Genomic DNA, 14,445 nt, shown 5'->3' on the forward strand with positions numbered 1-14,445 from the left:
ATTGTGCAATAAAAGGGGTATAAAATAAATGGGTATGTTGCAGGGCTTGATTTATTAAAAAGCACACGCAACGATGGAAATAAAAATTTTATCTCCTCTTATTTAGGGGATGTAGCTTCACACATGCATGTGGGGGGAGGGGTGTGCATGCGTGTCATGGGCTGAACCGTGTCCCTCTGAAATTCACAGTTTGAAGTCTTAACCCTCAGTGCTTAGGAGTGTGACTGTATTTGGCAACAGGGCTTTTAAAGAGGCAATGAATGAGGTCATCAGAGTGGGCTCTCATCCAACGTGACTGGTGTCCTTCTAAGAAGAGGCGATGGGACACAGACACAGAGAGGGGAAACCACACGGAGACAGAAGAGACAATGCCATCCCCAAGCCCAGTTGAGAGACTGCCCCAAAAACAACCCTGCCTCCCCTCTGATCCCAGACCTCCAGCCTCCAGGACTGCGACAGAACAAATTTCTGTTGTTTAAGCCACCCCGCTTGCAGAACTCTGTTACGGCGGCCCTGGAGAACTGATGTGTGTGTGTGTGTGTGTGTGTGTGTGTGTGTACAAACATAGGAGAGATAAAATTATATACAACTAGAGAACATAACGTATTTAAAGGGCAGGACTATGATTAAACATGCATTAGTCACAAATTCAACTCATTCAAGCTTAATTACTAATTTTAAAGTTGTTTTTTTTTAGAGCTTTAGTAAAACAAAGATATTTCCTTTCAGCTCAGTTGATGATAAAGGACTCTTATACACAGGCACCACCAACCCCACCCAACATGAAGAACATCCACAGAAGAACAGCTTGGCGGGGCGGGTGGGGGGGTGGTTTCGGGGCATCAGGGTTTGACTCTTGCCCAGGAAAACCCAGAGATGACGCAGGAAGTAAAAGCGAGGCAGTCACCCTGACCTTCACGTTGTCCATTGAGGCCTGCCGGAACTTGTTCTGGTAGAGCTTCAGCGTGTCCGCGGTGAGGACATAGGGGTGCTGGGCACGCATGTTCTGGAACTTCTCAAACAGCTCCGGCTGGTACTCAGCAAAGTCAAAGGCCTCGACGGGGCCCGAGGGCGTGAGGGCCACCACGGACACCCGCACCGTGGGCAGCTGGCTGCCGCTGCAGCTGATTTTTTGCATCTGACTGATTCTCCTCAGGATGGCGTCCACCTTGGACTCGAGGCCTTTCTGAGCCACAAAGACATTCTGATCTCCTGAACCATCGAAGCCCAGAATCACATCCAAGTTACAGGCTATAAAAGGGAGAAGCAGGCCATGAGCTCAAAGTCAAGATGCTGAGACACTTTCAACATATAGGCACAGCCTGGGACGTGGACCAGAAACACGCTCACTCAAGGGCAAGATGAGATCTTCTGTGTGTGAGCCCTGAGAAGCAATTGGATCTGCCTCTCTCACGGGAAAATGCATGCTGACTCTTAGGAACCAAAACTGTTGGCATTTTAGTATGTTGGCTTTGGGGGCTTAATCAGCTCTAGCACAGAATACAGCCAGTGTCTAGATGCATCCCAAGTATCTGCTTTAGATTAAACACACTTGGGAATTCAAACATTCTGATCTCTAATAATCTAAGGAACCTACAAATTGAAATATATATCAGTCAGTCTGAATTATTTAGGGGATTAGAGAGGAGGGGTAAATCTGGTAAGAGCAAGAAAAGACAGACGTCCACTCCTATCTGGGAAATACATCCTATCACAGAGGCGGGGGACAACCAGAACCCAACCACGTGGATGTAAGTCGGTCCCAGAAGCAGCACGTGCTGCAGGAGACCCAAGGCCAGTGCTGGGCATCTGGGCAGCCAGACAACTTGCCAGCATTGAGAAGACAGGATTGAATATATGCACCTAAAGGACATTACCTTTGGAAACGTCAGTCACGCCTGGACACAAGGTCTCGTGCATCGCGTCGTGCAGAGTTTCCAAAACCTGCTCGCTCAGTTCCGACAGCTCCTGGACGTTCCCCACCCGGAAGGCCGTGGCGCTGTTGGACGCTATCTTCCCAACCTCCTCCGAGTCGATGTTCCTTACGCCCACCGCGAACACCTTGACGCCTCTCTGCGTGAGTGCCATGCTCGCCTCCTGGGCGTCCTCCGCTGACTTGCCCCCCGTGATCACAAAGGCGATCTGCGGGACCCTCTGGTCCAGGCGGCTGCCTGCCTCAGGCACGAAGTGGTTCAGCCGCAAGTGCTCCAGGCCCACCTTGGTGTTCGCGTGCCTCCCCCCTTTGTAGACCACCTTGTTTATGGCGTCGATAATCTGCTGCTTGGTGGGGAAGTCCTTCAGGAAGAACTCGTCAGTGGGGTCAGAGTTGTATTGGACCAGCCCCACCTGGATGGAGTCGCCCCCTTCATAAACCGTGTCCACAATTTCTGACACAAAACGGAGCACTTCCTGGAAACTGTCTCTCCGGAAATTGATGGAACCGTCCAGCAGGAACACGATATCGGCTTTCTTCTTCTCTAAAGATGATGACAGTGAGGAAAGGGGAAATTCAATTTCCATACCCAGAACAAAATCACCAAGCAGAAAATGATTAAAATAAGGCCTTCCTGTCATTCATTCACAGTGAACACCTTGGCTCTAGTCCATGACTCTGTAGTTACCAGATTCACAGTCTTCAAACCATCATGCCCAAAACCAAAAGATAAATGAAAAATCACCTAAATGAAAGGAAAGAAGTGAGAACTCAGCAGATCCCCAGTTACTCCAGGCAAAATGGGGTTATGCCATGGATTCATCAGTCCATGGTATCAGGGGTTGTAGGAAATGCCACTGAACTCTCTCTTCCTGGTCAAAAGCAAATGATAGTGTCTGGCAGGAGGGGGGACATGTCCCAGAGGCAAGGTGAGGGAAGGCTGGAGAAAGACTGGAAAATAAGAAGCAGACTGCTTGCACCTTTGGAGGACTGCTGGACAGTATGCCAAATGCTTTGTTGGAGAGAACTTCCCAATTCTAACCAAGTCGTTGAGAATAGAGTTGAGAGAAGGGAGATCCAGCAGTGTGGGATATTCCACCACCAGCACAGAAGGAGGATATGAAAGAGCTAAGTGGAATGTGATGCCTCATGGAAAAGCAACCCTAATCATTGGCTCCAGATGTCTGCATGGCCATCACCTGCAGAGGAGCTGAGAAAGACATGGGTTGGTGGAGGAACTCAACTTGTTCTTGGCAGCACTCAAGGTCAGATCCAGGAGCATGAGGTCAAAGCTATAGGTGGACAGCTCTCAATTCCCCCAGGGAGGTGCTTTCAGTCCAAGGAAGGAGGGTTGCCTCTGTCCCACCTAGGACAGAGGCTGCCTTTCAATCATGTTTGGAGAGGCATGGACTGAACAACTTCAATGGTATCATTTTATTCTGAGAGTCAACGAGTCTGTGGCTAACCCTCGATGCACTATTACAGAACATCTCAATAAGGCTATAGTTAGTCTCATGGAAACTCATGGAAGAAGCAATGACCTTTTGCTTTCTGAAATGGTTCCTTCTATTTCTCCTACAATTTCAACTGAATTCTTCCTTTTTTTTTTTTTTAATTATTCTTCTTGTATTTAATTTATAGGGACTTCCCAAGTGGCTCAGGGGTAAAGAATAAACTTGCCAATGCAGGAGACTTGGGTTCAATCCCTGGGTGGGGATCCCCAGGAGAAGAAAATGGCAACAAACCCCAGTATTCCTGGGAAATTCCATGGACAGAGGATCCTGGAGGGCTACAGTCCATGGAGTCACAAAGACTCAAGCATGACTTAGCAACTTAAAAAACATTTACTTTCTAGCAGTATCACAGCCACAAATCTGAAAGAAGAAAATCATTAAAATGAATGCTGATTGCTTTTTTCCAATTAAAAAATAGTTGGTGTTCCCTCAGAATGGCCATCATCAAAAAATCTACGAACAATAAATGCTAGAGAAGGTGTGGAGAAAAAGGAACCCTCTTGCATGGTTGGTGGGAATGTAAGTTAATGCACCCACTAAGGAGAAGAGTACGGAGATTCCTTACAAAACTAGGAATAAAACTATCATACGACCCAGTAATCCCACTATTGGGCATATGCCCTGAGAAAACCATAATTGAAAAGGACACATGTAACCCCAATGTTCATCACAGCACTATTTACAATAGCTAGGACACGGAAGCAACCTAGATGTTCATTGACAGATGAATGGATAAAGAAGCTGTGGTATGTATATACAATGGAATATTACGCAGCCATAAAAAGGAACACACTTGAGCCAGTTCTAATGAGATGGATGAACTTACAGCCTATTACACAGAGTGAAGTAAGCCAGAAAGTGAAAAATAAATATTGTATACTAATGCATATATGTGGAATCTAGAAAGATGCTACCACGAAACTGTTTGCAGGGCAGCAATGGAGACAGACACAGAGAACAGACTTGTGGACATGGGGCAGAGAGGGGGAAGAAGAGGATGGGACCAATGGAGAGAGCAGCATGGAAACATATACATTACCACATGTAAAAGGGATAGCCAGTGGGAATTTGCCGTATGACTCAGGGGGCTCAAATCCGTGCTCTGTGACACCCCAGAGGGGTGTGAAGGGTGGGAGGTGGGAGGTGGGAGGGAGGTTCAAGGAGGAGGGGCCGTATGTATACCTACGGCTGATTCATGTTAATGTGTGGCAAAAACCAACACAACATTATAAAGCAATTATCCTTCAATTAAAACTAAATAAAAATAAAATAATAACCACTCTGTAGTCCCAGGGCCCACAGCATATACCTGGCCTTGAGGGAGAGGGCGTGTCCACTCCCGGAGGTGCAGGGGTGACCCCGGAGGACCCAAAGGAATTCATGATCCTTTCTTCTATGTTGGGGAGATCTCTGAACTCCCGCACCGTGAAGACGAGCCTGGGGTCGCTGGTGATGGTCTGCAGTTCTGTTCTGTCAATGTTTCGGTCTCCAACCCCTAAGCTCGCAATTCCTGCAGACTTTATCACCTGGGAATACCTGGAAATATCATCCTGGGATTTTCCACCCAGAAACAGAACCAGGTGTTGGGGCACCCCATCTTCTATCCGGCTCCCGGCAGATTTGACAAAGTAATTCCTTGCCACGAATTCCAGAGCCTTGCCAGTGTTGAGAGGAGACCCCCCTTTGAACCTCAGGCGACGTATGGCGTCCAGCACGCTGGCCTGGGATTTATAGGTCTTTAGTTGAAATTCTGGGAAGACGTCGTTGCTGAACTGCAGGACCCCAATTCTCACTTTGTTGGGACCTACGTTGAGTCTCCGCACAATCCTGATAACAAAGTCCCGGATGTGTGCAATGCCATCTGGCTGCACGCCATCAGAACTGTCGATGAGGAAGACGATGTCCGCAGCATCGCTCTCCACGGCTGCGGGTGAGGAGGAAGAGGAAAACTCAGGAGAAGGAAAAGGAAAACAGGACTGGCATCTGGTTTCATTTCTGCATTTAGCATTCCATTGCACCATCATGCTAATTAACGTGAAAACTACCAGCCAATGTGCATGTGTTTATCTCTCAGGGTTTCTAATCAGTCATTACAAATTGGGCCTTTTGCATCAAAACAATGTCTGCTTCTCGAAATATTGTTAGTTCTCCAAAACTTCCCCTTTCTGAGTTTAATGGTGGCTTTGCAGTCTGGGTTACAACTTCTTTCAAAATCAACAGTGCTTATAAACAAATCCTGGGTGACCATAATCTATGAATCATGACCTGTTACTACCAGCAGAGATTGAGATCACCCAGACCAACATCTCTTCTTATTACTCAAGAAAAGAGAGACAGCTGAGGACAAAGGCCACCACTTAGCTAGTGACAGCCAGGAGAATCCCAACTCTCCCCCAGGGTGTTTGATTCACAGTATTTCTTTTTCCTCACATATCTCTAGCATTTATACAAAGTTTTCATTTTCGCTATTATTCCCCTATCTCCTTTGCATGAATCAGTTTTTTCACTGATTAGTCAAAAGTCCTAGGGAAGATAAGAGACCCTGGTGGCTCAAATAGTAAAGAAGACCCAAGGAGACCTAGGTTTGATCCCTGGGTTTGGAAGAACCCCTGAAGAAGGAAATGGCAACCCACTCTAGTATTCTTGCCTGGAGAATCCCATGGACAGAGGAGCCTGGCAGGCTACAGTCCATGGGGTCACATGACTGAGCCACTACTAACACTTTCACTTTTCAGGAAAGATAAACCATACCTTCCTATTAATTAGATTTCTAGGTACTTCCTGGATGCCATTTATTAAAGAGCTCACAAATCCAACCTTTTGCCTCATAAAACACTGGCCACTTCCAGTGGAAAAACAGCACAGTAAAAGCTGAGCAAGTGGTGGAACGGAACCATTTTTTGTTGAAAACAGAAAAGCTGGCCCAGCACACACAGCCAGCCTTTGGATTCTCCAGTGGAACACAAAAGATTTCACAGAACATCAACATCAGGGAAAGCCATGCTCTTTTCGTGTCTGAACCCTGACAGAAAGAAGACAAAAGTAACCAAACGCCCCCTCATCTTGGATGACAGGTGTGACCACTGTTCCTTTACCAATTACAGCTTCAGCCATGAGAGTTAGTGAGATGCCCAGTCAAAGAATTACTCCCCCTTCTCAACAACATCCAATCCAGGGCAAAGTCCCATTTCCCCAAGCCTTCCACAAAACCATCTATGGCAAATTCAAATCCTGCCGTCCGCCCTTCCTGATGCCCTGTGGTTCACCTTCTTCCCTGCAACAAGCCATAATCCCAACTGGTTCCATCACAGGTGTCTGCTATCTTAGCTTTACTTGTGAGCACCATGACCTTTGAGCCCATTTATATATATATATATATATTTTTTTTTTTGAGAAGATACAATAAAAGAACAATCGCAAACACCCAGTCTCACCTGGAGGCGGGTAGCGCGTGCTGGCCAGGAGCTGCTGTATCTGCTCGGCAGTCAGGGTGGTGATGGGCGTCAGCAGTTTCTGCTCCAGGCTGGGGAGCTCTCGGAAGGTGTTCACTGAGAACACGTACTCTGGGCTCAGCGAGATCTTCACCAGCTCTTCCTGGTCCACGTTCCTGGCGATCGTGAGTGGCGCCACGCCAAACTGCTTGAGCTCTACGGCCGAGTCGTCCACCTCATCGTCGGACTTCCCGGAGGAAATGAGGACCAGGAACTGAGGGACACCCTCCTCAATCCGGCTCCCCAGGGGCCTCTTGAAGATGTTCCTTGCCACGTACTCCAGGGCACCCCCGACGTTGATCTGCCTTCCGCCTTTGGGCCGCAGCCGCTGCACCGCATTCTGCACCTCGTCCTTGCTGGAGTGGACATTCAGCAGGAACTCCACCCTGGGGTCATCGCTGAACTGGATGACCGCCACCCGGGTCGTGTCGAAGCCCACATCCAGGTAGTCGACCAGCCTCTCGATGAGCGTTCGGATGTACTGGAACTCGGGGCCAGCACTCTGGGACCCATCGATGAGAAAGACCACGTCCCTCTTGCCGCTGACCACTGTGAATCAAATGTTATCTTAGGGCTTCAACTCCACTGGCACCAGACCCTTTGTGTTGATGAACCGCCTCCCAGTTTGTCACAGAATTGCCACCTGGCAGGCGAGGCATCCTAATTCAGACTCTTTAAGTTAAAATAACCAGTCCCAGGAGAAGATCCTGTGATAACAGGTCAGAGAGAAGAGGAAGAACCAGCGAAGGATAAGGAAGAATGACTCTGCAGGAGGAAGAACCTAGACTCGCAGGAGCCGAATCCAGATGGAGGGAGCATAGCATTTCAGGAGGGAGGGGTCGCAACTGTGACAGATGACACTCACGGGTCAAGCGGGACATCGCCCAACACTGACCGCTAGGATTTGCCAGATGGAGGGACTTTGCCCAGCGCACTTTCTGTGGAGCGGGGAGAGCGAACAGCAGGTTAGGGTGAATTCAGAGAGAACTATAGGCAGTGAAGATGATGCTTATACAGGAGACCGGGATGAGATGATTTGAGAGAATAGCATTGAAACATGTATATTACCATATGTGAAATAGATGACCAATCCAAGTTCAATGCATGAAACAGGGCCCTCAAAGCCGGTGCACTGGGACAACCCAGAGGGATGGGATGGCGAGGGGGGTGGGAGGGGGTTCAGGAGGGGGACACATGTACACACATGGCTGATTCATGTCGATGTATGGCAAAAACTACCACAATACTGTATAGTAATTAGCCCCCAATTAAAAGAAGTAAATTAGTTTTTAATTTAAAAAAAGAAAGGAGGCCGGGACCCTCCTGGAGGGGAGAGCAGGGCATCCAGGGAGCTTTTGCGAGAGAAGGAAAGGCACTGCATACACATCATGAAAGGATCCATCCAGTGCATCGGAGAATCAATGATGCAGGAGATGGGAGAGTTGCAGGAGGCATTCTTGAATAGGAAGGAGGCACACTGTCAGAGGAAGCAGAGATGTTCTTCTTTGATTTTACTTACACTTTCTCAGTGAAATGGAAATCAAGATCATCAGCTCAGAGTAAACTGAAGAGGGAGAGATGTAGATGAAGCAGGATGAGGAAAAGGTAGAAAATAGTCATCTTGAAGAGAGAGAAAGCAAATGGACCAGGAGTCACACTGCTGTAGAAACATGTGCTTGTGTTTAAAGAAGCTGCCACACACGATACCAGCATTTCCAAAGTGTCTTTCTGGGAGCGCCAGTGCTTCAAGTGAACCAGAAAAAAGGTGGTGGGTGGAGTGGGGAATAAAGTTCGAGGTTTGGATTGACATATACGCAACACTATATTTAAAAAGATAACCAACAAGGACCTACTGTATACTACACGAAACTCTACTCAACAGGCTGTGATAACCTAAATGGAAAAGGATTTTAAGAAAGAATAAATATATGTATATGTATAACTGAACCACTCTTCAGTACATCTGAAATGAACACAACATTGTAAATCAATGATATTCCAATATAAAATAAAAATTAAAGAGAGAGAGAGAGATTCCTGCAGCCAAACAAGTTTTGGAAATGTGCTCCCCTATTGTATGGCGGACACACAAAACACATCAACTAGGGAATGGCCAAGAAAACCCTCACTGCATTTATCCCCCAGTTTCCCCAAATTTATTGGACGGTGAGCCCTGTAGAACATTCCAAGGAAGGCTCACAGGGGAGTGCTCTGTTCTGTGTGGACACCAGCGAGGGGACGTTGCCCCCCTCTCTCACCCACCCTAATGGTTTCCTGTATCGACTTTTCCCTCACTTGCTTTCACTCTCCCCTCCCCACCGCCAACCCCAGCCTCCCCATGCCTGGATGCAGGTGCTGTTCTGTAGTATGTGAACCACTCAGGGGCAACACTGAGTGTGCCTGTTCTCCACTGTGCCCTCCCCACCGAAGGGCCCAGGGAGGGTGGGTCCTCCGTGGGCATTCTTGGAAGGGTGGGCCCATCTGAGCCCCCTTTCTTCTGCATCAAGCCTGGGGAAGCAGAACAGGAAGTAGAATAAGCCAAGATCACAAGAGCCAGGCAGCCTTCCTGTCAGTTCAGACACTCGTTTCTCTGCGCTGAGCAAATTCAAATGCCATCTTCACACTTGGGCTCTGAGAATACTAACATTTCAGAGACGGTGCCCAAGCTTGACAGAGGCACCTGGGACGAACACCCTCTCTGACCACCAGAGGCTGCCAGCTGAACCCACAAGGGTAACGTGGACCCAGAATCCAGAGGGAGTTTATCAACTAGATGGACCCTCTCTTCAGTTATCAACATAGAAGGCTTCAAGCAGAGTTAGGGATCTGAACTGTAAACCAAGACCACTTCTCTTTTGAGACTTAAATTTGGCTAAAAACACGACTCTCAGCCTCTCCCCAAGTCATTTTTGGCCACCGAGGCCACACGGCTCCTAGTTCTTCATGTAACCCTAGTTTTCACTCCCCATGGCCGAGAAAACAAAACTGAGAAGTCTTTGTAACCCACAGTCCCAGCAGCCCCAGATATTTTAACAAAGGAAATGCCAGAGAATTGGCTCCTTACCCGGGGTCGTCATGGGGATGACAGACGCCTGCAGCTTGCTCAGCTCCTCGCGGCTAAGCTGGGTCACCCTCTCTGAGATGACCTGTTGGATGGTCCCCAGCTGCCGGAAGGTGGGGATGGCCACGGCGAAGTCCGGGATGAAGGAGATGGTCTGCATCTCAGTGATGTCGGCGTTCCCAATGCCGATGCCGATGGGCACGGCCCCTCCCCTCCTCAGGACCACGGAGGGGCCCCTCACGTCGTCCCCAGACCTGTCGGCCGTGAGGACGATCAGGAGCTGGGGGACACCTTCCGCTATGCGGCTCCCGGCTGAGCCCACCAGGATGTTCCTCAGGACAAACTCCAGGGCGGCCCCCGTGTTGGGGGTTGGCCCACCCAGCAGGGTCAGCCCGCGGATGGCTCCGACCACGCTCTGCTGGTCCATGTAGGAATTCAGGTAGAACTCGGGCCTGGTCCAGTCGCTGTACTGCACCACGGCCACGCGGACCCGGTCTGGTCCCACGTCCAGGCTCTCCACCACTCTCTGGACGAACTCCTTCAGCAGTGGGAAGCCGCTCCTGACACCCTCGGAGCCGTCAATCAGGAACACCACATCCTTTTCAACTGAAACTACAAGGAAGACCGCCTCTGTGACTTAAGGCAGGAAAGGGACAATTTCATACCAACCGTGGTGTGCTGAGTAACGGCCCCCAGAGATATCCAACTCTGAATCCCTGGCATTTGTATGGAAGAAGATGTTCAGGGGTGGTTAAATTAAGGATCAGGGGCATGGAGATGTGTACTGGATTATACAGGTAGATCTACTCTAATCAATCATATGTCCTCTAAAAGGCAGAGAAGAGGATTAGAGTCAGAGAGAGAAGATGTAAGGAAGGAAGCAGAGGTCAGAGACAAGAGAGGATGCTACTCTGCTGGCTCTGCAGATGGAGGGGAAGAGGCCGTGGGTGATAGAAGGCAGGTAGCCTCTAGGCCCCAGAAAAAGGGTTATCAGCCAGGACCTCCAGGAGGAAGGTTGACCTCTTGATTTTAGCCCAGTAAAACAGGTTTTGGATTTCTGACCTCTACAACTTAAGATAGTAAAATCATTCTGTTTAAAGGCATTGAATTTGTCATTTAAGCCAAATTTGGTGGTTTAAATTCTAAAAGAAATCAACTCAATAAACATTGGAAAGACTGATGCTGAAGTTGAAGCTCCAATACTTTGGCCACCTGATGCGAAGAGCCAACTCATTAGAAAAGACCCTGATGCTGGGAAAGATTGAGGGCAGGAGGAGAAGGGGATGACAGAGAATGAGATGGTTGGATGGCATCACCTACTCGATGAACAAGAGTTTGAGTAAGCTCCAGGAGATGATGACGGACAGGGAAGCCTAGAGTGCTGCAGTTCACGGGGTCACAAAGAGTCAGACATGACTGAGCGACTGAACAACAACAAAAATCGCCATACTTTTTTAAAGCAGCAATAGGAAATTATTAATAATAAAAATAACAAAAATTATTTTAGAATTTTTGGATGTTTGAACAGTATCGTTAACATTCAAAGCCATACTCAAGAAGACATGTTGAGGGTGGGAGAGAGACATGGGTTGGCGGAGTCTGCATAACCATCACACTTTATAGATGAGAGGTTTCAAACGAGTTCTGCAAGTCACAGCAGGTCAATGGGGGGAAATGTAACCCAGATGTCCAGTTAACAACCCAAAACCAATAGTAAATGTGTCCAATTGTCAATGAAAAGAAGCTCTAGGTTCTTCATTTTCAATCAGAGGGATTATATGTGAAATTAATTACTCTTTTTACTGAGTATTTATCACCCAGTGGAAAGTGGTTAAACATGAAGTCATGGTTACGAAGATTAGCACTCAGAAACTTTAATACAGCATTTATAATGGGACTGAGCCTGCCTCAATTCATGCTTTGTATTTTTAATGAAAATAGAGAATGAATTATAACACAGTGACATCCACTTAAAATAAGACATCTGGAAAAAAGAATAAGATATCTGGGAAATACGTGAAGATGAAGACTCTTTTAATTCTAATGGAACCGTGTTATATGTCTTTTATTATGCATACAATAAAAGTACTGGTTTTAGAAAAATAATTATTTTTCATCATTGATATGTCTAAATCTTTATAATGCATCTTATGATGAAACAGTCTAATGTCCTTAAAAGTCATCACCCTGAGTCTTCTGTTTTGCCCTAGAGAGAAGTTAGAGAGCCATCTTGGGAACGAAAAGTCATATTCCATTGCAAGGAGATCAAACCAGTCAATGCTAAAGGAAATCAACCCTGAATATTCATTGGAAGGACTGATGCTGAAGCTGACGCTCCAATACTTTGGCCACCTGGTGTGAAAAGATGACTCATTGGTAAAGACCCTGGTTCTGGGGAAAATTGAAGGCAGAAGGAGAAGGGGGTGACAGAGGATGAGATGGTTGGATAGCATCACTGACCCAACGGACATGAATCTGAGCAGATACCAGGAGATAGTGAAGGACAGAGAAACCTGGCATGCTGCAGTCCCATGGGGTCACAAAGAGTTGGACGTGACTTAGGGACTGAACAAAGAACAGCTGCAGAAATCCCCTATCTTTCTTGGAAACCAAGGAGGGCTTCTACCTGAGGACCTGCAGCCAGCAGCCTAGCGTCAGTTCATGCTGGGGAGAGCTGGACTGCAGAAGCAACCAGATGTTCTGTGCCTTACCTGGCGCTGGTGCCCCATTTTGCACCGATTTTAAGAGGTTCACGATCTGCGGTTGCAGGTCTCCAATCTTAGGAAGGGACTCCGCAGCCAGAATAAAGGCTGGGGATGGTACGATCAGCTCCAACTCAGCAGGGTCTGCGTTCTTCGCCTGGAGGATGAAGGGCACCACCCCGCTCTGCTTCAGGTTGAGCGCGGGCCTATCCACGCGGTCCGATGACTTTCCCGCCACCAGCAGCACCAGGAACTGAAGCACTCCGTCCTCGATCCGGCTTCCAGCAGCCTTCACAAAGATGTACCTCTGCGCGTAGTCCAGAGCGTAGCCCAGGTTGAGGGCTTTGCCCGTCTTGAGCTTCATCCTCTTCACGAGATTCAGAATCTCGGGCTTATTCTGGTGCTGGTCAAAACGGGACTCCACCTTGACGTCATCACTGTACTGAGCCACCGCAATCCGGGTCCCATCGGGTTTCACGTCCAGCTCATCGATGATCTTGTAGAGAAAGTCGCGGGCGGCAGTGAACTGGCCCATGAGGTTGGCTGAGCCGTCGAAAAGGAACAGGATGTCTCGCTTGCTCTCTGCAATGAAAGTGGGTCATGGGGCACAGTGAGGGACAAGAACACAATAGCGCCAAACCGACCTCAGCCCAGCACCGCCAGCTTTCAGTCATAGGAATTCAGGCAATTCACCTGATGATCACTGTACCAGCAAGGCAAGAGAAAACCCGCAGCAGCTGTCATTCAAATGCCCCTTTCAAAGCAGGGCATCTGCACACAGGGCTAGGACAACTGGACCCATCTGCCCAATCTAGCACCCTGCTTCCTCAACGCTGCAAGCCAAAGAAAAGCCGAGGGGGTCTGTTCTAGCATCAGGTGCCAATCATTCTAGGAGACCAGACAGTGTTTTCAAATTGTTACCAACTTCTGAAAACGTGGTCCTTATCATCTTTTTGCTTAAAAATTGATCGGTCTCTAGTGACAAAGGCTGCTATGGGTTATCCACCCAGTATACGTGACATTGATGTCATTGATGCTCTATTTGGATTCTCTTTCCATTAAATTTGAGGTTATGGGTTAGAACCCAAGATAGTGTCTATTACCACTCTGTGGGTAAGCCGTCAGTGACTTCCAGTCTGCTGTGGTCAGACTACAGAAAACATAGTGGCTGCCAATCGGGGGCTACAATGTGTCACGTGAACATTACTTTCTGTTCAAACCACTCTTAGAACTATTTTGATTAGGCTTCAGAGGTCTCCACCTAGCTACCCATCTGCGTGATGTCAGCAACTGAAGGAAGTAAGGGTCCATAACTCATCATCTGATTAATTTGCCACCATAATCATCATCACCTAGACTGCCTTTGAAACCACTTTACCATCACAAAAAGACACAGCCTTTGTTGGGTTTATGACAGATATTTTTCTAGATACAGCAGATTTGGAACATAAAAACATCCTATCAAGAAAATCAACTCCACTTTTAAATGCTCCCAATGTATACTCATGTATGAAAGCGGATCCAGCTTTTCTCTCTGTTTTTCTCCCATTTCCATCCGGATTTGCAAGTCAGAATCTTCAGAGGCATTGGGGCAAAAAAAATAAATAAATAAGTAAAAGCTTCTGAATCCAGGGTGGGACAACCTGGGTAGAACATAAGTTGGAATTTATAGACTTTCAAGAACACACACTCCTTAGACAGAGGACCTAAGCTTGCTGGTACAGTGTCTCGAGCCTCTCTTCAA

At 47.7% G+C, this 14,445-nt stretch overlaps 1 protein-coding gene across 8 annotated transcripts in view; it reads right to left on the minus strand.

Moving 5' to 3' along the window:
* COL6A3 (collagen type VI alpha 3 chain) overlaps nucleotides 1-14,445 on the minus strand; it is a 90,486-nt gene that overhangs the window by 43,056 nt on the left and 32,985 nt on the right. For all 8 annotated transcript variants that reach the window (XM_043876787.1, XM_043876790.1, XM_043876789.1 and 5 more), the window contains 6 exons: nucleotides 12,711-13,283; nucleotides 10,003-10,611; nucleotides 6,882-7,487; nucleotides 4,757-5,371; nucleotides 1,878-2,477; nucleotides 914-1,251 (listed from right to left, as the gene is read on the minus strand). In XM_043876787.1, the coding sequence (XP_043732722.1) occupies nucleotides 914-1,251; nucleotides 1,878-2,477; nucleotides 4,757-5,371; nucleotides 6,882-7,487; nucleotides 10,003-10,611; nucleotides 12,711-13,283 (3,341 nt within the window). The remainder of the gene's footprint in view (nucleotides 1-913; nucleotides 1,252-1,877; nucleotides 2,478-4,756; nucleotides 5,372-6,881; nucleotides 7,488-10,002; nucleotides 10,612-12,710; nucleotides 13,284-14,445) is intronic.

The sequence above is a fragment of the Cervus elaphus genome, chromosome 20 (genome assembly GCF_910594005.1).
Source record: "Cervus elaphus chromosome 20, mCerEla1.1, whole genome shotgun sequence".
Lineage (NCBI taxonomy): Eukaryota > Metazoa > Chordata > Mammalia > Artiodactyla > Cervidae > Cervus > Cervus elaphus.